This window comes from Delphinus delphis, chromosome 8 (genome assembly GCF_949987515.2).
Source record: "Delphinus delphis chromosome 8, mDelDel1.2, whole genome shotgun sequence".
Lineage (NCBI taxonomy): Eukaryota > Metazoa > Chordata > Mammalia > Artiodactyla > Delphinidae > Delphinus > Delphinus delphis.
The window spans coordinates 54,831,224-54,857,020 of record NC_082690.1 but is presented as its reverse complement, the minus strand read 5'-3'; the positions used below and the strand labels follow the sequence as shown (position 1 = coordinate 54,857,020).

General features: G+C 40.6%; 1 protein-coding gene across 1 annotated transcript in view; it reads right to left on the bottom strand.

Moving 5' to 3' along the window:
• Positions 1-25,797, bottom strand: part of GAB2 (GRB2 associated binding protein 2) — a 170,508-nt gene that overhangs the window by 42,672 nt on the left and 102,039 nt on the right. The window contains exon 2 of the mRNA XM_060017249.1: positions 7,417-7,717. Within this exon, the coding sequence (XP_059873232.1) occupies positions 7,417-7,717 (301 nt within the window). The remainder of the gene's footprint in view (positions 1-7,416; positions 7,718-25,797) is intronic.

The window sequence follows — 25,797 nt, the reverse complement described above, 5'->3', positions numbered from 1 at the left end:
ACACTGACTTGGGTGATTAATCTCTCATTCCTTACCTGAGGGTTTTATAGATGTAATATATATACTTCCAAGACAGCTTCTAAATTACAACATAACCTATTATGTGGCTGAATCTTTTTACATACCAGATTCTCCTATGAGAGGGAAGAAAAGGCCATTTGTCTTCATCAGAAAGATCTCACAAAAAATCCTAAACCTCTATCAGAGACAAATAATACCCTTGCTCTGGTAATTAAACTACTAGACATCTAATAAAATAATCCCTTAAAAAAGAAGTTAAAAGTTAAAGGGAATATACTGTTTAATAGACAAAGCTGTTGAAAAATACTGACTTGATTATTTGTCACCCCCTTAATACTTCCCCTCCTTTTCTTCCCTCACTGAGACGGTGGTGCATGGGCTGGTGCTTCCATCCTTGGTGATGCCTCTGTTACAGAATGTCCCTGTGATTGTCTGGTTATGTCTGTCCCCTCCACTAGACTATGATGTCTGAGGGCTGGAACTCTATGGTTCGTCTTTATAGTTTGTAGCCTCAGTGATTATGACAGGGACTCTCACAGAATGAGTGTTCCATGAAGATTTGATGAATGAATGAGTAAATGAACAATGTATGAATGAATAAATATTCCCACCAAAGAAAGCAAGCCCAGATGATGTAGTTCTACATATCTGAATTTGAATTATACTTAAATTCTATATAGTAAAAGTAGGGATTCAGAAAATAACTATTTTTTAAATATGTGATTTTTAAGAAAGATATTTGCACCAAGAGTAATTTTTGCTACATCTCAAGGATATGTTTTTCTTGGTAGGGACACCTCTAATCCCACAAGGGAATAGTTCTTAAAAGCAATTTGCTTTCTGGTTCCTCCTCCACCCCATTATACCTATTTCCTAAAAAGCTGACGTATTCCTTGGACTTATTTCTCACATTTATGAAAGCTTTGAGACTAGGGGGTCTATGGGTTCTTTCTCCCACTTTTTAAAAATTCCTTTCTTATTTTATTCTTTTTTTTTGCATGAGTATTTTATTTCTTTATCAGGAATAAAATAAAATGAAAAACAAAAACAAAATCCATAAAGCCTAAAATAACAAAGATTTGGGGGGGAAAACAAAAAAGTCCACACAGGAAGCAAAAATTATACCAAAGAACTTAAGAGTAAAATGGGGGCTTATAATCCTTTCTCAAGGAAGATCACATAATTCCTAGGGCAGGACATCTAGCCCAGGCACAATCAGCTACATAATTTGCAGAGCTCAGTACAAACTGAAAATGCAGGGCTCCATGATCAAAAATTAAGAACTTCAACACAAATAAGTGGAAAGATATCTTATGTTCATGGATTTGAAGAATTTACATTGTTAAAATGTCCATACTATCCAAAACCATCTATACATTCAGTGCAATTCCTATCAAGAGTCCAATGGCATTTTTACAGAAATAGAAAAAAACAATCCTAAAATTCATATGAAAAGCAAAAGATGCCAAATAGCCAAAGCAATCTGGAGAAAGAAGAACAAAGTTGGAAGCATCACACTCCCTGATGTCAAAGTATATTACAAAGCTATAGTAATCAAAACAGTATGGTACTGGCAGAAAAACAGACACATAGACCAAAGGAACAGAATAAAGAGCCCCAATATATGGTCATTATTTGACAAGGGAGCCAAAAATACTCAAAGGAGAAAAGTCTTTTCAATAAACTGTGTTGGGGGACTTCCCTGACGTTCCAGTGGGTAGGACTCCACACTCCCAGTGCAGGGGGCCTGAGTTCAATCCCTGGTTGGGGAACTAGATCCTGCATGCATGCTGCAACTAGGAGTCCCCATGCTGCAACTAAGAAGTCCACATGCTGCAACTAAAAGATCCCGCATGCCACAACTATGACCCAGTGGAGCCTAAATAAATAAATTTAAAAAGTGATGTTGGGAAAACTGAATATTCACATGCAGAAGAATGGAATTAAAACCCTATCTTGGTACAACCACTATGGAGAACAGTATGGAGGTTCTTTAAAACTAAAAAAAGAACTACCATACAACTCAGCAATCCCATTACTGGGCATATACCCTGAGAAGACCATAATTCAAAAAGAGTCATGTACCACAGTGTTCACTGCAGCTCTATTTACAATAGCCAGGACATGGAAGCAACCTAAGTGTCCATCAACAGATGAATGGATAAAGAAGATGTGGCACATATATACAATGGAATATTACTCAGCCATAAAAAGAAACAAAATTGAGTTATTTGTAGTGAGGTGGATGGACCTAGAGTCTGTCATACAGAGTGAAGTAAGTCAGAAAGAGAAAAACAAATACCGTATGCTAACACATACATATGGAATCTAAAGAAAAAAAAAGGTTATGAAGAACCTAGGGGCAGGACAGGAATAAAGACGCAGATGTAGAGAATGGACTTGAGGACACGGGGAGGGGGAAAGGTAAGCTGGGACAAAGTGAGAGAGTGGCATGGACTTATATATACTACCAAAATAGATAGCTAGTGGGAAGCAGCCACATAGCACAGGGAGATCAGCTTGGTGCTTTGTGACCACCTAGAGGGGTGGGATAGGGAGGGTGGGAGGGAGATGCAAGAGGGAAGGGATATGGGGATATATGTATATGTATAGCTGCTTCACTTTGTTATAAAGCAGAAACTAACACACCATCATAAAGCAATTATACTCTAATAAAGATGTTAAAATAACAAACAAACAAAAACCCTATCTTAGGACTTCCCTGGTGGTGCAGTGGTTAAAAATCTGCCTGCTGATGCAGGGAACATGGGCTCGAGCCCTGGCCAGGAAGATTCCACAAGCTGCGGAGCTACTAAGCCTGCATGCCGCAACTACTGAGCCTGCACTCTAGAGCCTGCAAGCCACAACTACTGAGCCTGCGTGCCACAACTACTGAAGCCTGTGAGCCTAGAGCCCATGTTCCACAACAAGAGAAGCCACCACAATGAGAAGCCTGTGCACCGCAACAAAGAGTAGCCCCCACTCACCGCAACTAGAGAAAGCCCACATGCAACAACAAAGACCCAATGCAGCCCAAAATAAATAAAACAAAACAAACAAAAAAACCCTATCTTACACAATGCATAAAAATTAACTTGAAATGCATAAAAGATGTAAGACCTGAAACCATAAAAATCCTAAAAGAAAACACAGAGGAAAAGTTCTTTGACACTGGTGTTGGCAACGATTTTTTGGATATAACACCAAAAGCACAAGCAAGAAAGGCAAAAGTAAATAAGTGGGACTACATTAAACTAAAAAGCTTCTGTACAGCAAAAGAAACAATCAATAAAATGAAAAGGCAGCCTAAGGAATGGGAGAAAATATTTGCAAACTTCATGTCTGATCAGGGATTAATATCAAAAATATATAAGGAACTCATATAACTCAATAGCAAAAACTCAAATAACCTGATTAAAAAATGGGCAAAGAACCTGAACAGACCTTTTTCCAAAGAAGATATTCAAATGGCAAACAGCTACCTGAAAAGGTGCTCAACATCACTAATCATCAGGGAAATGTAAATCAAATCAAAACCACAATGAGATATCACTTCACACCTGTTAAATGGCTATTGTCAAAAAGATATGAGGTAAGTGTGAGCAAAGATGTGGAGAAAAGGGAACCCTTGTGCACTGTAGGCAGGAATATAAATTGGTACAGCCACTATGCAAAACAGTATGGAGTTTATTCAAAAAATTAAAAATAGAACTACCATATGACCCAGCAATGCCACTTCTGGATATATCACTGAAGGAATTGAACATACTATCTGGAAGAGATATCTGCTCCCTCATGTTCATTTCAGCATTACTTACAGTAGGCATGACATGGAAACAACCTAAAGGTCCACTGAAGAATGAATGGATAAAGAAAATGTGACTATATATTTAAAAAATCACATTTTATATATATATCTATATATACACACACACACACACACACATTCTATAGACACACACACACACTATATATATATATAGTGTGTGTGTGTGTATATATATATATATATATATATATATATATATATAATTCAGCCATAAAATGAAGATAATCTTACCATTTGTGACAACATGGATGAACCTTCAGGCCATTACGCTAAGTGAAATAAGTCAGACAGAGAAGGACAAAAACTGTATAGTCTCACTTATATGCAGAATCTAAACTAACCAGACTCATAGAAACAGAGAATAGATTGGTGGTTTTCAGGGGCAAGGGTGGGGCAGGGGAAATGGGTGAGGATCAAAGGGTATAAACTTCCAGTTATAAAATGAATAAATCCTGGGGATGTAATATATAGCATGGTGACTATAGTTAACAATACTGTAACAAATGTATACTTGAAAGTTGCTAAGAGAGCAGATCTTAAAAGTGCTCACTACACATGCACTCCGCCACACGTACATCTTGTTTATTCATTAATGGACATTTGGGTTGTGCCCACATTTTGGTTATTATGAATAGCGTTTCTATGAACATTCATCTATAAATTTTTGTGTGAACATATTTTCATTTCTCTTGAGTATATGCCTAGGAGTGGAATTGCTGGATCATAGGTTTAAGGTTTTAAAAAACTGACACACTGTGTTCTCCAGTAGCTGTATCATTTTACTTTCCCACCAGCAATGTATGAGGTGGAATGTATGAGCAATGTATGTTTCTCCACATTCTTGCCAACAGTTATCATTGTCCATATATTGATTGAAGCCATCCTAGTGGGTGTGAAGTGCTAGTGGTATTGCTTTGCATCTTCCTAATGATTAATGATGTTCAACATCTTTCCATGGGCTTACTGGCCATTTGTACATCTTCTCTGGAGAAATGTCTATTCAGATCCTTTGCCCAATTTTAAATGAGGTCATTTGTCTTTTTCTTGTGGTTATTGAGTTGTAAGAATTCTTCTTATATTCTAGATACTAGACCCTCATCAGATATGATTTGGAAATAATTCCTCCCATTCTATAGGAGGAATCTCTTAACACTATTGATTCCTCAGCCCTAAGCCAGATCTACTGAATTAGTACCTGTAAGTTAGATAAAAGTTTTTAGGGTGATTCTGATGAGGCACCAGGTTTGTGGACAAATAATCCAGACCAGAGCTTCTCAAACTTTAACGTGCATACAAATCACCTAGGGATCTTAATAAAATGTGGATTCTGAGGGAAATAGAAAAATTCACTAGAATACCACAGTAATAATGGTTGTAAACACGATCCACTGATAAAAGCTAAAATTAGTGCGCAAAAGTTTAAGGAGAAATTGGATATTTGCACATGATTAAAGTATTTCCTCCAAACTATTTATTAATTACAAAAGCAAAGATAGTAGTTTTACAGTGGAGGAACTTGGCAGATACTACCTTAATCAAGTGATCAAGGTTAACGTGACCAGTAATAAGACGTATTGACACCATGTGCCCCCTGATACAACGTGCAGAAAAAGGCACATCACCTCTGTGGTAGTCTCCCCAAAACTTCAATCTAATCATGAGAAAACACCAAATGGAGGGACATTCTACAAAATACCTAACCAGTACTTCTTTTTTTTTTTTTTTTTTTTTTTTTTGCAGCACGCAGGCCTCTCACTGTTGCAGCCTCTCCCGCTGCGGAGCGTAGGCTCCGGACACGCAGGCTCGGTGGCCATGGCTCACGGGCCCAGCCACTCTGTGGCATGTGGGATCCTCCCGGACCAGGGCACGAACCCGTGTCCCCTGCATCGGCAGGCGGACTCTCAACCACTGCACCACCAGGGAAGCCCCCTAACCAGTACTCTTTAAAAGTGTCAAGGTCAAACAAGACAAGACAGACTGAGGAACTGTCATCACAGATTGGAGGAGCCCTGGAGACAGAACCACCAAATCTAATGTGCTATCCTGGATTGAATCCTGAACAGAATAAAGACACTGGTGAAAAACAGGTGAAATCCCAATACACTGCAGTGAATAGTACTGTACCAATCAATGTTAACTGCTCAGTTTTGACCACTATACCTGGTTAAGCAAGATGTTAACATCAGGGAAAGCTGAATGAAAGACATATGGGAACTTGCTGTACAATTTTTGAAACTCTTCTGTAATTGTAACATTATTTCAGAATAAGAAGTTTTAAAGATACGCAGATTCTGATTCTGTAAGTCTGGGTGGAAGTCTTCTGCATTTCTAATAAGTTCCCAGGAGAGGTTGACGCTGCTGGTCCACAAACCCCACTCTGAGCAGCAAGAATCTAAACCAGTGGTTCTCAAACTTAACCGTGCATCAGATCACCTGGCAGGCTGATCAAAACACAGATTGCTGGGCTCCACGCCCAGAGTTTCTGATTCAGTAAGTCTGGAGTGGGGCCCAAGAATTTGCATTTCTAACAGATTCCCAGATGAGGACGATGTTGCTGATGAGCTAGGAATGGTTTTTGTTTTAAAGGGCTGTAAAAAATTTAGAAAACAGGTATATGAATCAGAGACTGTATGAGGCCTTCATTTATGTACAGAAAACGGATGCTGAGCCCCAGACCCTTGCTACTTAGAATGAAGTTTTCAGAAGACACTAATGCCTAGGTCCCACCCCTGAGGTTCTTGCTTAACTGATTTGATATGGGTCCTTGGCATCAGCATTTAAAAAATGTTCTGCTACTTCTGATATGTAACCAGGCTCAGGAAACTTCTAATTTAGGGTCTCCATCTGCCTCAAAAAAACCCTACTCCTCAATCATCCCAGAGTTGAGGATGAGCCCCAACAAATGTCAAAGGGCGTTTCTGCAATTTAAAACTTTTATTTTGAAAAGTTGAGCTACCTTTTTTTTTTTGAAGGTTAACAAAACCCAACACAAATCAGAATTTCCCCCTCTTGACTGTCCCTTCCCAAGTAAGTATAATGAACACTGGATTATACATCAATAATAATCACAAGGGATCCCAAACCTCCCCCTGCCAAAAAAAAGTGGCAAGGATAACTGTGCAGGATGGTCTGAAATAGATGGCAGGAACGGACAGAGATGCATCAGAGAAGGGATAAAGGTGTGAGTTGCCCATGGGACGGCTGACAGTTAACAGGGCACAAAGAGCTAGAGAGCTGAGGGAAGGGGAGAAAGGTGCAGACCTGCGAAATGTGGTGGCATGGAGGTACCTGAAGAAACACCATCAAGTACCTCGAGCTTCATCATAATCCCAACATATTTGTTTCCCACTTGAGCATATTTAGTGCTAGGAGGCCCTCTATGTTTGGCTACCCCTTCACACTCTTACCCTTTGCCTACTACTCCTCTGGCACAGAGGAAAGCCTTTAGCTACAGGTTGTTCTCCTGGTTCAAGGAATATGAGGGCCATCATCCTAGCCCCAGCTGCCCAGCCCCTCCCAGGAAGTGCCTGGCCCCTTCTGAGAAAGATCCGTGTTTGTTCCCATACCTGTGCTCTCCTCAGCCTGATTGAAGCCACAGATCTGGCAGATGCTCTGGACCCACTTATTCATGTCCTCCTCCGTCTCGGCCACCAGGTAAAAGGTGCGCTCGCTGGTCTTGATGTCGAACACAAAACTATCCTGCAGCTCCTTCTTGTTGAAGGTCAGGCCTGCATCCACCTGCTCGCAGAAGTTCAGGTTGATGATGCGCAGGGGCTTCTTGGAGTGATCATTCTTGTAGTATTCCAGAACATCTGGGTCACCGCTCATCCGCCCACTCCGCAGGATAAACCAGCGTTTCTTCCAGGCCTGAACAGGAAGGAGTAAGAAGAGGGTGGAAAGTCATTAGTTACTTCAAAGCTTTTCACAGGTCCTCAGATGTCACCAGGTTAAGGGTGGGGACTGTTGCACCTGCAGGCTGAGCACGGCCTCTATCTCCGTTTCTTATTTCCCCAGAGTTTCAAAAATGAAGGATGACTAGAATGCGTGTTAGTGCAGCATTTCACTATGGAAACAAGGTCTTACCACTATGAGATGAGATGTGGCATTCCCACTTTTTAGGTCAGGAAATCTGATGAGGACTAAAACACTTTAGAGCAATTATTCCATTAAGCTAGAATACAGACTCAGACGCACCTTTTAGTCAGGGTGGGACTTGCAAAACAGTAACATCTCAGTTTATGGATGGGGTCCCCCAATAAGACATGGTGAGTTGAAGCAACAATGTCATACACAGCAAGTAGCAGAGAAACAAGTTTCCTAACTTTCAGTACACTGCTTTTTACCAAATCAAGATACCTTGGAAAAATCACATAGAAACCCTTCTAAAATTTCTCTGAAGCACATAACTTCAGGATTTCCCCATCTCATTCACTGCTATATCCCTAGTACTTATAATAGAGCCCTGCACGCACTAAGTACTCAATATACATTACTGAATGAATAAACTCCTTACATCCTGTCATACTATAGAATTTAACACTAGATTACATATTCCCTTATGTTGTCTTCTACATTCCATCTCTTCAATGAGACTGAGTGATCTGTGAGCAGACACCACACAAAGTAGTAAAAAGACATCACATATAAAACAGCGCCTTGGGTTGAGTCTCTGCTTTACCACTGACTTAATGTGTGATTTTTAGATAAAGTTATTTACTTCTTTGGATCCTGCTTCATCTACAGAATGAGAGTCAACATCACCACTGCCTGTCCTACCTACCTTATAGGGTTTATACTATGCAAACACACACAAAGCACTGTGTGTACAACCCTAAAGCCCTGCAAATGCCAAGGATCAGACTGTCGTCACAACTCGTTACATCCTACTGGGACCTTCACTCTGTTAATCCTGCCACCTTGCACTCTCACCTCCTATCCCTGTCCTCACTTCCTTCCCTACCTAACTTGCTCCTGTGATCCATCATTATCATCATTCCCTTGCTTTTTTTCTCCGTTTCTCTCCTTTATCTGGGAAACCACAACCCCTGGCTAAGTCTAATGCTCACCCTACTCTGCCTGTTCCCATTCAGCTGTATGTAGTTGGAGAAAATCACACAACTACGTTGGCTGCTCTCACTTTAAATTCAAGTGAGCCCTTATGCTGCCTGACAGTCCTATTACATTTACCTGGTCCATGATTTTCTCTTGCTCTTTGGCAACAGTCTTTGAACTTCTCTCTCTTTATTTTTTAATTTTATTTTAAAAATTTATTTATTTATTTATTTATTTTGGTTGCATTGGGTCCTCGTTGTTGCACGTGGGCTTTCTCTAGTTGCGGCGAGCAAGGGCTACTCTTCGTTGCAGTGTGCGGGCTTCTCATTCAGGTGGCTTCTCTTGTTGTGGAGCACAGGCTCTAGGCGCGCGGGCTCAGCAGTTGTGGCTCGCGGGCTCTAGAGCGCAGGCTCAGTAGTTGTCGGGCACATGCTTAGTTGTTCCACGGCATGTGGGATCCTCCCGGACCAGGGCTCAAACCCATGTCCCCTGCATTGGCAGGCGGATCCTTAACCGCTGCGCCACCAGGGAAGTCCCGAACTTCCCTCTCTTTAAACCTCCAACACCTCTACTCTTTGGTATGAGAAAATACAAGCAAGCAAAAGAGAATCTACACATGTTCCATCACCAAATTTACCAATCTGTCTGCATTTGTAGCAAAGTAGTTTGTTACTAGGGAGCATGGACAGTTCACCCAGTCTAAGGCCAACCTTCTTCCACTTGAGCATCCCCTCTCACCTACATGTGGACATCACTGTATCTCTGGAATCACTGCATTTTCCCTCCCTCCTAGGATCATTCCCATCAGGACCCCAACTTCTCCCAACCAAGAAAAAAAACGAGAAGCTTGACTTGATCCCACATTCCCTTCCAGCAATGGCCCAGTTTTCTGCTCCTCTGTACAGTAAAACCTCAAAGAGTTTTCTATAGTACTAATCATTGTTTCCTCTCCTCCCATTCTTTTCTTGGAAGCAGTCTAATCAGCCTTCCCCCGGCTCCCCCCACCCCCCACTAAAATAACTCAACAGAGGTCTTAAAGACTGCAACATTTGCATTTCACTTGATCTCTCAGCAACATCTGATAACAGTTTATTATTCCATTCTCTTCGAGGCACCTTCTTCACTTGGCTTCAGTGCTCACTCAGTGCTAGTTCCTTCTCATCTCCCTGATCTCTAAACGTTAGAACGCCCCAGTGCTCGGTTCTCAGACTCTTCTCTTGCTATACCCACTTCCTAGGTTATTTTATTCCACTTTACAGCTTTGCAAGCCATCTAACTGCTGCAATTCCTAAATTTATATCTCCAGCCCAGACCAGTCTATTGAACTCTAGAGTCTTACACTCAACTCCTCACTAATAGGCATCTCAAACTTAAGGTGCTCAAAACTGAGCTCTTGACGTCCTCCAAGCCTGTTCTTCCTGCAATCTTTCCCATCTCAGTTACAAGCAGCTCCAGCCTTCCAGTTGCTCAGACCAAAAATCTTGATGTCATCATCAACTCCTTTCTTTCCCATTCCACATCTAACCCAACAGCAGATCCTGTCGGTCCAAACAGTTCAAAATACATCTACGACCTGGTCACTTCTCCACACCTCCACTGTTAACTCACTTGATTGAATCCACCATTTGGTCGTCTTCCTGCTTCTATGCTTTCATCCTGCAATCTATTCTCAACACGGGTGCTGATGCAAATCAGAGCATGCCACTTCTCTGCACCAAGTCTCCACTGGCTTTCTGTCTCACTCAGAGTAAAAGCCAAAGTCCTCACAATGGCCAGTGGGCCTAGTATGACAGTCCCTCATCCCACAGCTCTCCTTACCTCCTGCCACTCTCCACCTTGCCCGTTCTGCTCTTGCCACACTGGCCACACAATCCTGCCTCGGGGTCTTTGCTCTGGTTGTTCCCCCTGCCTGGAATACTCCTGCCCCAGACAGTCCCATTGCTTATTTTTTCCTTCAAGTCACTATTCAAGTGTCACATTACTGGACAGACTGTTTTCCTGACCACCCAACCCTCACACTCTCCCGCTTACTCTGCTATACTGATCTCACTAGCACTTACGCCACCTAAAATAGCACATTTTTGTTGATTCTACCCACCGCCCAGGATGTAAACTCCGAGAGGGCAGGGATTGGTTCTTTTTATCCCATGCTGCATCCTCAGTGTTTAGAATAGTGCCTGGCACAGAGGTGGTTATCAATAAGTATGTATTGGACTAATTAATGAATCATTTTCTTACATGAACTCCTTACAGAATCTAGAAGGTCATGGGGATATAACTGGTACCTGATGAGCCATGGTGGAAGTGAAGGTTAAGGTATAGGATAGAGCTGAGGAAATAAATATAAGTATCATCTACTATAGTCACCTAAAATCTTGCCCAGGCCACTACTTACAGAACTCTGTGTGCATCTGTGTGTGTGTGTGCAGGCATATAGTGAAAGTGTGTGGGTAGCAAGGTGCATTTTTAAAAGGTATTGAAGCTTGTGTTTCAGTTGATGTATCCCCCTTGAGTGCTTGTCTCTGTAGAAAGAGCTGCCTTCAAATCACTGGTGTGCAGGTGCGAGCATAAACACACACGCAGACACTCTCATAAACAAGAAAAAGGTGTTTGCTACAGATAACATCGGAGCCTGTCAGGTTCCGCTCGCAAGAAGTGGTGCAGGCTGATAAATGGCTGCCTACAAAATGCTGATAAATGTATGACGGAGCAGGCAAAGCCATCTAGCCTAGTTCCAAATTCACATCGCTCTTCTGCCACAACACTCTCTGCTCCAACTTCACGTATGTGTTTTTGGGGGAACCATACAATTCAGAACTAAGTATAAGCAACTCCAAAGAGTCTAGCTCCAAAGACAACTTCTCTGATCCCCTCAGCTGAAATGGACCTCTATTTCCTCTGAACCATCATAACACTTTTAATGTACTTTTCACGTCATATCATTTTTCTTTTTCACAACATATTACAGATATTTTAGTATTTGTTGTTTCTTCCCAAGCAGACGATGAATAAAATCTCCTCCTATTCCTCTTTCAATCTTCATGGTAGGCATTTACTAAGCAAGGCTCTTTCTCACTGAACCTCTCTTATCTCCCTGGTCTCATTTGTGTTTCCTTCCTGCCATCCATCCATCCATCCATCCAACAAATATTTATTTAGTGCTTACTATGCTACAGGCATCATCCCAGATGCTGAGGATACAGCATGAATTCCTGGTCTTACAGAAATTACAGGTGCATAACAGGTTACTTATTATTCTCCAAATGTGCCACATAATTGCATGACTTCATGTCTGCGCACAAGCTGACGTTTCTTCCTAGAATGCCTTTCACCTCACCTCATCTATCCGGAAAATTCCTATATTTTCTTAGTGTCAGGTTAAATATCACTTCTCCTGGAAGGCCTTTACTAACTTCCCATAGAGCTGGTGCTCCTGTCTCTTGTTCCCTTAATAACCCGGGCTTTCTGTGGCATTTCTTCACTCATCTTTGACATTTCAATTGCTCATATGTCTTCCTCCCCTTTAAGCTCCGAGCACCTTGATGTTCGGGTCCTGTGTGGCCAACAGTTACTCGGCAGAGTACTTAAGCCTATAATGGGAACTCAGTAAAGACCTGTTGATTTTTTTTCCCATTCAATCAGTGTATTCATTTATTCAAACTAATAAATGCAATTTAAAAAGTTAAGTGAGTTTTCACAGTAGAAAGTAGGAAAGGAGGACAAAAAAGAGGATTATAGAAAAGAGAATAAGATAAAGGTATGCTGTGGATTCTCTATGACGTGAGTTTTTCAGCATCTTGTTCCCTTCATTTTGATGAGTGCAGGACCCTGTAATAAATATTTATAAAGGAGTCTGGGCACTTCAGCTTGAAAGTACCCCATGATATAGAAATGAAAAATTACTGCTGGAGTACTGACACGTAATGCAAGGAGAATACAGGAACTTGAGTCCTGAATATGTTCTTAAGGGGAAAGCTTCTTCAGGACTGTTCTTACATCTGTACAAAATCTCGTACAAAAATTAACTCAAAATGGATCACGGACTTAAATGTAAAATAAAAACAGAATTCAGCAAGATATAAAAAGAATTATATAACATGACCAAGTGGAGTTTATTCCAAAGATGTGAAATTGATTCAATATTAAAAAAAATCAATCAATGTAATCAACTACAGTAATAAGCTAAAGGAGAAAAACCACCTGGTCCTATCAATCAATGCAAAAAAACATATGACACATTTCAACACCCATTCATGATAAAAACTCAAAAAAATAGGAAGAGAGGGGGAACTTCCTCAATCTGATAAAGCACATCAACAGAAGACCAACACCAACATTACACTTTATATTGAAAGGCTGAATGCTTTCCCCCTGAGATCAGGAACAAGGCAAGGATGTCTGCTCTCACCACTTATTCAACATAGTGCTGAAGTTCTAGTCAGGGAAATAAAGCAAGAAATGGATATAAAAGGCATAGAGATTGATGGATGTAGAGGGCATTATGCTAAGTGAAATAAGTCGGAGAAAGACAAATACTGCACGGTATCACTTATGTGTGGAATCTAAAATCAAATAAACTAGTGAATATAACAAAAAGGAAACAGACTCACAGATATAGAGAACAAACTAGTGGTAACCAGTTGGGAGAGGGAAGGGGGTAGGGGCAAGATAGGAGGCAGGGATTAAGAGGTATAAGCTATTACATATAAAGTAAATAAGCTACAAGGATATACTGTACAACACAGTGAGTATAGCCAATATTTTATAATAACTATAAATGGAGCATAACCTTTAAAAATTGTGAAGCATTATGTTGTACACCTGTATCTTATATAATACTGTACATTAACTGTATCTCAATTTTTAAAAAGGCATACAGATTGAAAAGGAAGAAAAAAATTGTCCCTATTTGGATGACATGATTGTCCACATAGAAAATCCCAAGGAATTTAGGAAAAAACTCCTGGGACAAATAAGTGACTCTGGCAAGGTCACAAAATACAGGAGTACCTCACTGTATTGCATGTTGCTATATTATGCTTTGTGGACATTGCATATTATACAAATTGAAGGTTTATGGCAACCCTCTGTCAAGCAAATCTATTGGCACCATTTTTCCAACAGCATTTGCTCACTTTGTGTCTCTGTGTCACGTTTTGGTAATTCTTGCACTATTTCAAATTCTTTCATTATGATTATATTTGTTATGGTGATCTGTGATCAGTGATCTGATGAAGGCTCAGATGATGGTTAGCATTTTTTAGCAATATTTTTAAATTAAGGTATTACATAGTTTTTTAGACATAATGCTATTGCACACCAATAGACTACAGTATGGTGTAAACATAACCTTTAGATACACCAGGAAACCAAAAAGTTCATATGACTCGCTTTATTGCAGTATTTGCTTTACTGTAGTGGTCTGGAATTAAACTTGCAATATCTCCAAGGTATGCCTGACAAGATGAACATGCAAAAATTGATTTGCTCATGTATACTAGCAAATAAACACATGGGCATAGAAAATAAAAACACAATGCCATTTATAATCATTTTTTTAAAAATGAAAGAAGTGTGAATCTAACAAAACATGTTCAGGACATGTATGCTGAAAACTATATAATGTTGATAAAAGAAATTTTAAAAAACCTAAATGGAAAGGCACACCATGTTCATGGATTGGAAGACACAACATAGTACATTTCTCCAAATTGATGTTCAGATTTAACACAATTTCTATCTATCAAAATCCCAGCAAGGCAGGCTTCCCTGGTGGCACAGTGGTTGAGAGTCCACCTGCCAATGCAGGGGACACGGGTTCGTGCCCCGGTCTGGGAAGATCCCACATGCTGCGGAGCGGCTAGGCCTGTGAGCCATGGCCGCTGAGCCTGCGTGTCCGGAGCCTGTGCTCCGCAACGGGAGAGGCCACAACAGTGAGAGGCCCGTGTACCACAAAAAAAAAAAAAAAAAAAAAATCCCAGGAAGGGTTTTTACAAATGTAGACAAAATTATTCTAAAACATATATGGAAAGGCAAAGAAAGTACAATAGCTAAAACAACTTTGAAAAAGAAGATAAAAGTGGGGAAACAAGTCCACTAGATTTCAATAATTATTGTATAGCTACAGAAATCAAGACCACGTGATACTGGCAAAGGGACATACACATAGGAACAATGGAATAAAACAGGAAACCCAGAAATAGACCTACCCAAATATGCTCAACTGATTTCTGACCAAGGTGAAAAAGCAATTTAGTGGAGGAAAGATGGCCTTTTCAACAAATGGTGCTGAAGCAACTGGGCATCCATGGGGGGGGAAATGAACATCAATCTAAGCCTCACACCTTATACAAAAATGAACTCCAAATGAATCATGGACTTAAATGTAAAGCTATAAAACATTCAGAAAAAAATTGGAGGAAATCTTTAGGATCTAGGGCTAGGCGAAGAGTTCTTAGGCTAGACACCAAAACCATAATCCATAAAAGGAAAAATCTATAAATTAGACTTCATTAAAATTCAAAACTTTTGCTCTGCAAAAAACGGTTAACAGGCTAAAAGGATAAGCTGCAGAGTGGGAGAAAATATTTGCCAACCACATATTTGACAAAGGAGAGTATGGAGAACATATTAAGAACTCCCAACACTCAATAGTTGAAAAAGGGAAACAAACCAATTAGGACATGGGCAAAAGACATGAAGAGACATTTCACTGAAGAGCATATGCAGATAGCAAATAAGCACATGAAAAGGTGTTCAATATCATTAGCCATTCGGAAAACACAAAACCACAAAGAGATATTATCACAGACCTATCAGAATGGTTAAAATAAAAAAAAAATTGTAACAACGCAAAATGCTGGCAATGAGGCAGAGAAAATGGGTCACTCAAACATTGCTGGTGAGACTCTAAAATGATATAGCCACTATGGAAAACAGTTCGGCAGCTTCTTAAAAAACTAAACATGCAACTGCTATATGACTCAGCAGTTTTACTCCTGGGCGCAACCGCTATATGACTCAGCAGTTTTACTCCTGGGCATTTATCCCGGAGAAATGAAGATTCATATTCATACGAAAACTTGGAAAAGAATGTTTATTACAATAGTTCCAAACGGGAACAATCCAGATGTCCTTCCATGGGTAAGTGGTAAATAAACTGTGGTACTTCCATACCATAGAACACTACTCAGCAATAAAAAAAGGAACAAAGTATTGACACATGCAAAATCCTGAATGAATCTCCAGAGAATTGTGCTGAATTTTGTCAGAGCCAATCCCAGAAGGTTACATAATGTGTGATCCCACTTATAGAGCATTCTTTTTTTTTTTTTTTTTTTTTGCGGTACGCGGGCCTCTCACTGTTGTGGCCTCTCCCGCTGTGGAGCACAGGCTCCGGACGCGCAGGCTCAGCGGCCATGGCTCACGGGTGCAGCTTCTCCTCGGCATGTGGGATCTTCCCGGACCGGGGCACGAACCTGTGTCCCCTGCATCAGCAGGCGGACTCTCAACCAATGCGCCACCAGGGAAGCCCTATAGAGCATTCTTGAAATGACAGAATTTAGGAATGGACAACAGATTAGTGGTTGTCAGTGGTTAAGGAGAGGGTTGGACTGGGATAGAAGTGGGTGTGGCTATAGGAGAGCAGTATGAAAGATCCTTGTGGTGATGGTGGTGATGGAAATGTTCTGGATCTTGACTGTAACAATACCAACATCTTTGTTGTGATACTGTAGCACAGTTTTGGAAGATGTTACCACTGGGGGGAAACTGGTAGAGGGTACTGGGGATCTCTATTATTTTTATGACTACATGTGAATCCAAAATTATCTCAAAATAAAAAGTTTAATTAAAAAAAACTTACCCACAAGAGAATTAGAAAGTTCACAGAAGAGAAGTAAAGATCATGGAAAGAAAGGGTCATAGTTGGCAAATGATTATAACCAGACCCAGTTGTCCTCAATCTTTCCCACTCAGGGATGGAGATGGACTCTTAAGGAATCACACGAAAATATAAATAAACTTCAGAGTTCAGACCCCTGAGCACGAGGGAACAAAAGGGAGTGAACTAAGATTCACCAGAATTTCTAAACCTACCGAGCTACCTGTCAGCTCTAGGAAATCTTCACTGTAATAGCAGACATGAGTCTCTGCCTTGGGGAAACAAACAAATAAATACGGTACCAGTCAGCTTCTCCAAATTTTCTGTGTAGTAGCCAGCCTCCAAGATAGCCCCTAATGAATCCATTTCCCAGTGTAGCCTTATGTAGTCCCCTCTCATTCAGAATAAGGATGAACAAGGGCTTCCCTGGTGGCGCAGTTGTTGAGAATCTGCCTGCTAATGCAGGGGACACGGGTTCGAGCCCTGGTCTGGGAAGATCTCACATGCCGCGGAGCAACTAGGCCCGTGAGCCACAACTACTGAGCCTGCACGTCTGGAGCCTGTGCGCCTCAACAAGAGAGGCCGCGACAGTGAGAGGCCCGTGCACCGCAATGAAGAGTGGCCCCTGCTCGCCGCAACTGGAGAAAGCCCTCGCACAGAAATGAAGACCCAACACAGCCAAAAATAAATAAATAAATAAGTGTATTAAAAAAAAAAAAAAGAATAAGGACGAACAATAGGATACTGCATAAATGAAAGTGTGTGACTTCCAAGGATAAGGCCTAAAAGACACTGCAGGTTCTTTCTTGTTCTCCTTTGGATCAGCTGCCATGTTGTAAGGACACTCAAGCAGTACTAAGGAGGAATGCACAAGGTGAAGAACTAAGGCCTCCTGACAGCTATGAAAAAGAGCCATTCTTAGAAGCAGATCCGTCAGCCCCAGTCAAGATGACTGCAGCTATAGGCACTTTTGACTGCAATTTCATGAGAGACACTGAGCCAAATCCACCAAACTAAATTGCTCCTGAATTGCTGAATCACAGAAACCACATGAAATAATAAACAGTTATTGCTCTTTTAAGCCAGTAAGCTTTGGGGTCATTTGTTATCCTGCAATAAATAACTAATATATTTTACCTTCCACTACCAGGGCCATTTAGGTGTAACCAACGTCAGCCACTAGGAGAAAAGCCTTGTCTATTTAGAAGACTAAAAGCAGAGGCTAAAAGATAGACTAATAGGCCAATGGAATAGAAGAATCCTGAAACAGACCCCTACATACATCATCACTAGATTTAAGAAAAAGGTGATACGGCAGTGCTATGGAGAAAAAAACCTGTCCTTTTGATAAGTGGCACTAGGTAAATTCAATAACCATGGGAAGAGAAAGATTCTTGATCCTATGTCACGCCACATGTGAAAAGTAATTTCAGAACACTATAAACCCAAATGTGAAAGATAAAACAATAAAGTATTTAGAGGAAAATATGTTTCTGACTTTGGGGTAGGCAATGATTTCCCGAATATGCAAAAGGTACTAAGACAACAGAAAAAGTAATCAATTATACTACATTCAACTTAATTTCTGGTTATCAAAAGGCACCGTTAAGAGGATGAAAAGCCAAGCCAAGAAAGTGAGAAGAGATATTTGCAATACATACATCCAATGAAGGACTCATATTCAGAACACATTAAAAAAAAGTCTATAAATTAGCAAGACCACTCAATAGAAAAACGGGCAAAAGTTTAAACAGACACTACACAAAAGAAGATACCCAAATGGCGATAAACATGTAAACAGATCGCAACTTCATGACTCATTAGGAAAATGCAAATCAGTAACACTAAGACAACCACCAGAATGGTCCCAATGAAAAAGACTGACAATAGTAAGTTTGCGGAAGGATGTGGAAAAACTCTCACACCCTGTTAGGATGAATGTGAGTTGGTATAATCACTTTGGAAAACTATGGCAGTGTTTACTAAAACTGAACATACTCACACCTCACGACCTTGTATCTACTCCTAGGTACTTACCTCAAATAACTGTGTACATATATTTACCAAAATACATGTAAAAGTATGTTTACTGCAACACCATTCATAACAGCCCATGTCACACCTGCCTTTTTGCACTCCTATTTCAAGTGCTTGTTACCTATAGTCTGGACTGTTTGCATAGCTTCCTAACCAGTTATCCTAAGTTAATACTTATAAATGATTCCAGTTTAATCTTCCAATCAGAGCAAAACTCTGATCATGTCATTCCCCTTCACTATCCAAAAATTTAATGGCTCCCTATCACCTGCATAGCAATGTCCAAATCTTATGGCTTAGTTTTCTTTTTATTAAAATAAAATAATTTTCAATGTGGTGAAACATAACATAAAATTTACCATTTTAAGTGTACAGTTCTGTGGCATTAAATATATTCACACTGTTGTAGAGCCATCAACACTACCCATCTCCAGAACTCCTTTATCTTCCCCAACTGAAATTCTGCATCCATTAAATATGAACTCCCCATTCCTCGCTATACCCAGTCCCTGAAAACCACTGTTAGACTTTCTGTATCTTTGAATTTGACTACTCATATATGTGGAATCACACAATATATGTCCTTTTGTGACTGCCTTATTTCACTCAGCCTAATTGACTTATTTCACTTTATGCCTAATTCCTGGTATAACCCAGCCAGGCAGAAGAAACACTATTAATTCAGATCAACAAAAACTCAAACCAAGGGGCACAAATGCAGAGAAATAAGGAGAACAGAATGAGAGAGATGATGAAGAGTGTGATAAGCAAAGCTTGAGATTAGGGTGAAAAGACCCAAATTATAGTCCTAGTTCTTGCTCTACAACCTTGGACAAATTTAACATCTCTTAAGCCTAATAACCAAATATATAAGAGGGAAAATAACAAAGCTAATAATACTGATTTGAGAATTAAGTACAAGTATTAAGTGTGAGAGCGGCTAGGACCAAACTCTGCATGACACATGTCAAGAACATAGTTATTGACTCTAAAGCAGCACAAAGACGTTCTGAGATCATGTAACTGGAAAAACAGTTATCATTATGAAAGATCCCCAGATTTCCAATTCATAGTTTGTTTTTTCACCATGAAAGAGGCATTATTTTGTCCTTTGTCTTACCGCATACCACACATCAGCAACTCCTCTGAATTTCGGTTAAAGGTATCAGGATTCTTCCAGTCTCTCAGATTCAAAATCATCTACTTCCAATTCAACTCTTCTTGCTATTTCACTGTTCATGACGAATCAATGAGCTCCTTCTATAGTATTCAGTAAAACAAGCACAAATTCTGCTAAATGCTTTGAGGGATAAAGAAAGAAGGCAAGACCCAAACTTTCCTTTCAACTTACAATGCTTACAACAACTCAGGGAGATAAGACATGAACACATATCCCTAAAACAAAAACGCAGATTTTTATAAGCACCATAATAGGGACACAATATGCTATCAGACCACTGAAGCAGAGAATCAAACCTTTAGGGATGGGTAGGAGAGGGGGAGAGAGAGAGAGCAACAAAGAGAAATGAACTTGAATGAATATGAACAGTAAAGAAGGTAGGGTTTGATATACGGTTTGGGCAAAGAAAGAGGAAAGGTCAGTTCTTATAGAGCACATAGTATGACCAAGACCTGGGTACGGGAAAATATGACAGGTTCAGAGAATGTGGAACAGTCTTTTTTGAATGTGGAAAAGAAAGAGGAAAGGAAGAGTCTGGTGGTCCTGGAAAGCCAACACCATCCTAAGAATTTTTAATCTTTTTTTTACTGATAATGGAGAGCCATTGAAGAGAACAGATTAGCAGAGAAATGATAGTTATCGCTGTGCCCTTAACTGGAAGAATGAGGAAGACCAACCAGAGAAAGGAAACATAAGAGGCAGGAAAACTAAGAAGCTGTTGGAATACTCTGCAACAGTGAGAGATGATGGCAGGGAGACAGAGCACAAAAGACAATGCAAGTCACTTTACTCAACAACGGGGCTTAAAGAAGTACATGGCATAAGGGCCAACCCTCAAGAAAGTTAGAACCTTCCACTTGTGTCTATGATTAACAGAACGCCACCACCTTCTCTGATGAAACAGAAGTGACTGCTTTCCTTTTGTACCCAAATCCAGTAAAACAAAACAAAACAAAAAAACGTTTCACAACCACCCAGACCACAGACATGCACCATGGGTACATATGGCCCAGAAGTTGCATCATTCTTGCTTTGAGTGGAGAGTGCATATCCCTCATGAACCTGTCTCTGTTCTTTGGGTTATATTCCAAGGTCTCCAAGCATGTAGAATGCAGACATGACTTCTTCCTATTGCTCTTAGCACCTAGAAAACTTAGGTGGACTCCAGTTCAGCTTTACACTGGCCAGATCACACGGGAGTGCTGTGCTCAGTTCTGGTGGTGTAAAGGGTCCTGAAATCCAGTGGTACCAGGATTTAGTGAGGTTTTGCCTGGAGTCATGACTATCGTGTTCTGAGATGTAAGAGGCTAATGTACAGAAGAACGATTTGATTCATTTTGGGTGATCCCACATACCAAAGCTGAACTAGGGCCAGCAGGGGCAAGCTACAGAAAAGCAGAGTTTTGGCTCAGTGTAAGTAAGAGTTTTCTAAAAGAGCGGTCCAAAGCAGATCCTTTGGAAACTGAAGAACTACTCTGCATCGGAGATACTAAAGAGGAGTTAGCCTAGAGCAGGGGTTAGCAAACTTTCTCTGTAAAGAGCAGAGAGTAAATATTTTAAGCCTCACAGACTATACAGTCTCTCACAGCTTACTCAGATCTATAGTGGCACGGAAGAAGCCGTAAACAATTTGTAAGCAAACGAGAGTAGCTGTGTTCCAATAAAACTATTTAGAAAACGAGGTGGTGGACAAGATTGGCTTGCTAGCCCCTGGCCTAGACTAGGAGTGGGTAGGGAGGGAGAGTTGAGCAGTGGATCGGTAGGAAGAAAGGGACTAAGGTCTCTTCCAACCATGAGAGCCTTATGTATTTTTAACCAAGAAAATGTGACATGGTAACACCTCATTTAATCAGATTATTCATTCTTGGAACAGAGGGATGTGTTCTTTCACAAAACCAAGTATTAACTAGAACTCCCTTAGTTTCAGCCTTGACAGTTGAAAATATTTCTGAAACTCCAGAATCTTCTGCCTTGCCTTAGGTACTATACCAAAGATAACAGAACTTTTCTTTGATGACTAAGGACTTCTCAGAGCCTCAAACCATCTTTCCAGATACCAAATCTCACATGCCTTGTGGCTAAAGTTGTAGAAGAGTCAAGACATTTCTTGGAAGAGGGTTTTGTGTAACTCCTAGAAATGGGTGTGTCCTTTTAAGTTCCATCTTTCTGATGAGGGTAAAGCCCAAAACTGCCAACAAACCAGGAGAATCCTGTTAAGTGACGATTACAGTTAGTTAATTAGAATCTAACTGAGGTTACTGGATGATATCAATCAATTGAACTTATTAGTCAGGGACATTAAAAACATAATACTTGCATCTTCAAAAGCTCTTTGCTTTATATATAAAAAAATCCACCCATAACACATGCACACACTCATCACTCACACTCACCTTTCTCTCTCTCTTTTTTTTTTTTGCGGTACGCGGGCCTCTCGCTGTTGTGGCCTCTCCCGTCGCGGAGCACAGGCTCCGGACGCGCAGGCTCAGCGGCCATGGCTCATGGGCTCAGCCGCTCCGCGGCATGTGGGATCCTCCCGGACCGGGGCACGAACCCGTGTCCCCTGCATCGGCAGGCAGACTCTCAACCACTGCGCCACCAGGGAAGCCCTCACCTTTCTCTTGGTAAAACTGCAGGTGGTGATGTAGTTTGAGTTCCAGCCCAAATAATCACAGACAGAAGAAGAATTTGATCTGACTTGTGAGTACATGATGTACAACTATATCCCAACACATTGCAGCATGAAGAACACTAAGCTAGACTTATGGCCCATAACTGTTAACAGCAAACAATAAGAGAGTCCAGCGGGTTATGTAACAGTCACACATTTCTGGAGAAACACTTCCTGAGTGAGAAAGGGCTTCCTGCTACCCTTCCTCTAGGTGTCCTTCAACTACTCTGGACCATGATGATTTTACACTCTGAGGGAGGAAAAAAGGCACTTGAGTTCCTGCTAGATTCCATGTGCTTTCTATCCATTATCCCATTTAATCCTCAAACCAATGCTACAAGGCAAATAAATCCCTTTTTTTTTTTTACAGATGAAGAAAAAGAGGTTCATCGAAGTTAAACAATTTGAAGAGATCACAGTCCCAATCTTTTGGTCCACTGAGTCAGGGCTTAGGGTCCAGAAAGAACTTAAGGAGAAGCTAATGCAGATGAACTGCTGACTACACTTTGGGAAACACTGGCCACAGAGTTTATGAAAGGTCAAGTTCACAGTTAGTAGGTGACGTCGATAGAGGAATTAGAATTTAGGTCTTAGCTCCTAGTCCAAAGTTATTTGCAGTCCTCAAATCCAAATCCCTTAGGATCATAGTTATATGCCCCGGACTCATTCACTTGAGTAATAAAGATCCTCTCTGACTCCAATGAACCTTCCTTGTTCCCTGGGCACAGGATAAACTTTATTTTACCACAAGACAAGTCCATTCTAAGGTCAGGGGCTTTTTTAGCTCCAAAATTTAGCACAGTGCTTGATAGATGTTATGCACTATATAACTCTTCAGTGAAAGGTATACCAAAGAAATAAAAGGAAAGAATGTCTATTTGCTCCCTCTTTTGGTAAAAACATACAAACAAAACCTCTCAGTCAGATGATCTGCTAATGTAACACTTCTAGGATTCTAACCATCTCTATCCTGGGTGAGATAGTACACATACACCATAAACACAAAAGATACCATGGAAAAGTACATGTCTTTTATGTGAAACTGACTCCCAACCCTAGGCTTCAGGGGGTGGATCATGGGAACCTAAATAAAGCCAATTAATACATTTCATCCAGTGATTGGTTCAGCAATGGGCACGAGCTCCAAGCCAGCTCAAACAGTCATTAAGATTCAAGACTAAGACTTTTGTTTGTGTTACTAAGAGTGGGCTCTCTCTTTCACTGGAGAAAAGGTTGGCATGATAAGAGCTTGAAGTTGCAAGGACCACCCTCTGGAGTCTAAGAACAACAAAGAGAGAGCAGAGTTAAAGAGATGGACCTTGATGAAATGTGTGTCCTAAATCAAGGGGATCCTGAAGCCAGGTTTCCCCTTTCTGGTGACTCAACAAACTCTTTCTCATTTAACACAGGTTTTTGGTGTGTGTGTGTGTGTGTGTGTGCTTTTAATTTCTTTGGATGTTTTATTGGTATTTCTTTGACCTTTTTTTTTTAACATCTTTATTGGAGTATAATTGCTTTACAGTGTTGTGTTAGTTTCTGCTGTATAACAAAGTGAATCAGCTCTACATATACATATATCCCCATATCTCTTCCCTCTTGCATCTCCCTCCCACCTTCCCTATCCCACCCCTCTAGGTGGTCACAAAGCACGGAGCTGATCTCCCTGTGCTATGTGGCTGATTCCCACTAGCTATCTATTTTACGTTTGGTAGTGTATATATGTCCATGCCACTCTCTCACGTCGTCCCAGCTTCCCCTTCCCCTGCCCGGTGTCCTCAAGTCCATTCTCTACGTCTGCATCTTTATTCCTGTCCTGCCCCTAGGTTCTTCATAACCTTTTTTTTTTTTTTTTTTTTAGATTCCATATATATGCAACACAGGTTTTAAGCATGTGTCCTATTTTGGACCCAGAACCAGTTTGTTACCACAAGAATGACTCAGAGGTCCTTTCCATGTGCTCTCATCAAATTCATTATTTAATCCATTCTTTTGTTTCCTTCACTTTCAATTTTTTTTCCATTAGCATTTATTCTCCTTCCTCCTTCCAGTCATTCAATCAACATTTATCAAATGTGGATAAATGTCAGTGCCTATTAGTGCCAGGTCCTTTAGGATCTCATGATTCTTGGAAAGGGCAGGCAGGTACATACACAGGTAACTCAGCGTGCTGAGGTCAGGACTCCAATAGAGGTATGAACGGAGAGCACTCTGCTTGGGAGCAGTCAGGGAATGGTGCAGAGCACAGGTGATACCTGGATTGGGTCTTGAAGGATGAGAGGAGTTTTGCTAACTGAAGAAAAAATACTGGAGGAGGAACTTTTCAGGAAAAGAGAATAATACGAGTACAGTTAACGCTCATTATTCACAGTAGTTATGGTCTATAAAGTCACCACAAACACTGAATTAGCAAATACTGAATCCTTTCTCCTAGAGGAAATTCAGGGTTAGGTTCCTGCAAGCCTCTGGCCAAAATATTTTCGTCAACCAATCCATACATAATCTTGTTTTATGTCTGTTTCTGTGTAAAGACACCGTATTTAATATATACTGCTGATTCATTAATATTGAACTCACAGCTAACAGCACGATAACTCGAGTCTGGATGAAGTTTATCTAACACGTGTGTTTCCTCCAAAAGGTACACGATTATCTTGTGCTTAGGAGCCGTAGACAGTAGTTCAGCACTCCGCTTGGGGGCATTTTAAATAGTGAAATCATCAAACAAAAAAGCACAAAAATGTGAAAAACATGGCATTAAGAGGAAGGGGCACTAGTGTGCAGGGTAAGAGCTGAAACAAGAAGGCAGAGTGTGGCTTTGTTCTGTCTCAGCGTGGAACATGTACATGGGGAGCTCAGACTTTTCACTGCTCTGCATGTTGCATGTCTGTGACTGACCTTGAAAGAGCTGTGAGTACTGGCTTTGGGGTTACAAATAAATTTTAATAAGTAGGTGAATTCTCAAATATGGAGGCTGGAATCTCTGAATAGGAGTATCAATTATATGAGAAAAAGCTTGGTGTGTTCAAACAGTGAAGCTAAGTTTGTGAAGCTGCAGGAAGATAAAAAACAGCATGGAAAGGCGATCACTGAAAGGAAGGCTGGAAGAGTGATTTGGGGCTATTTTA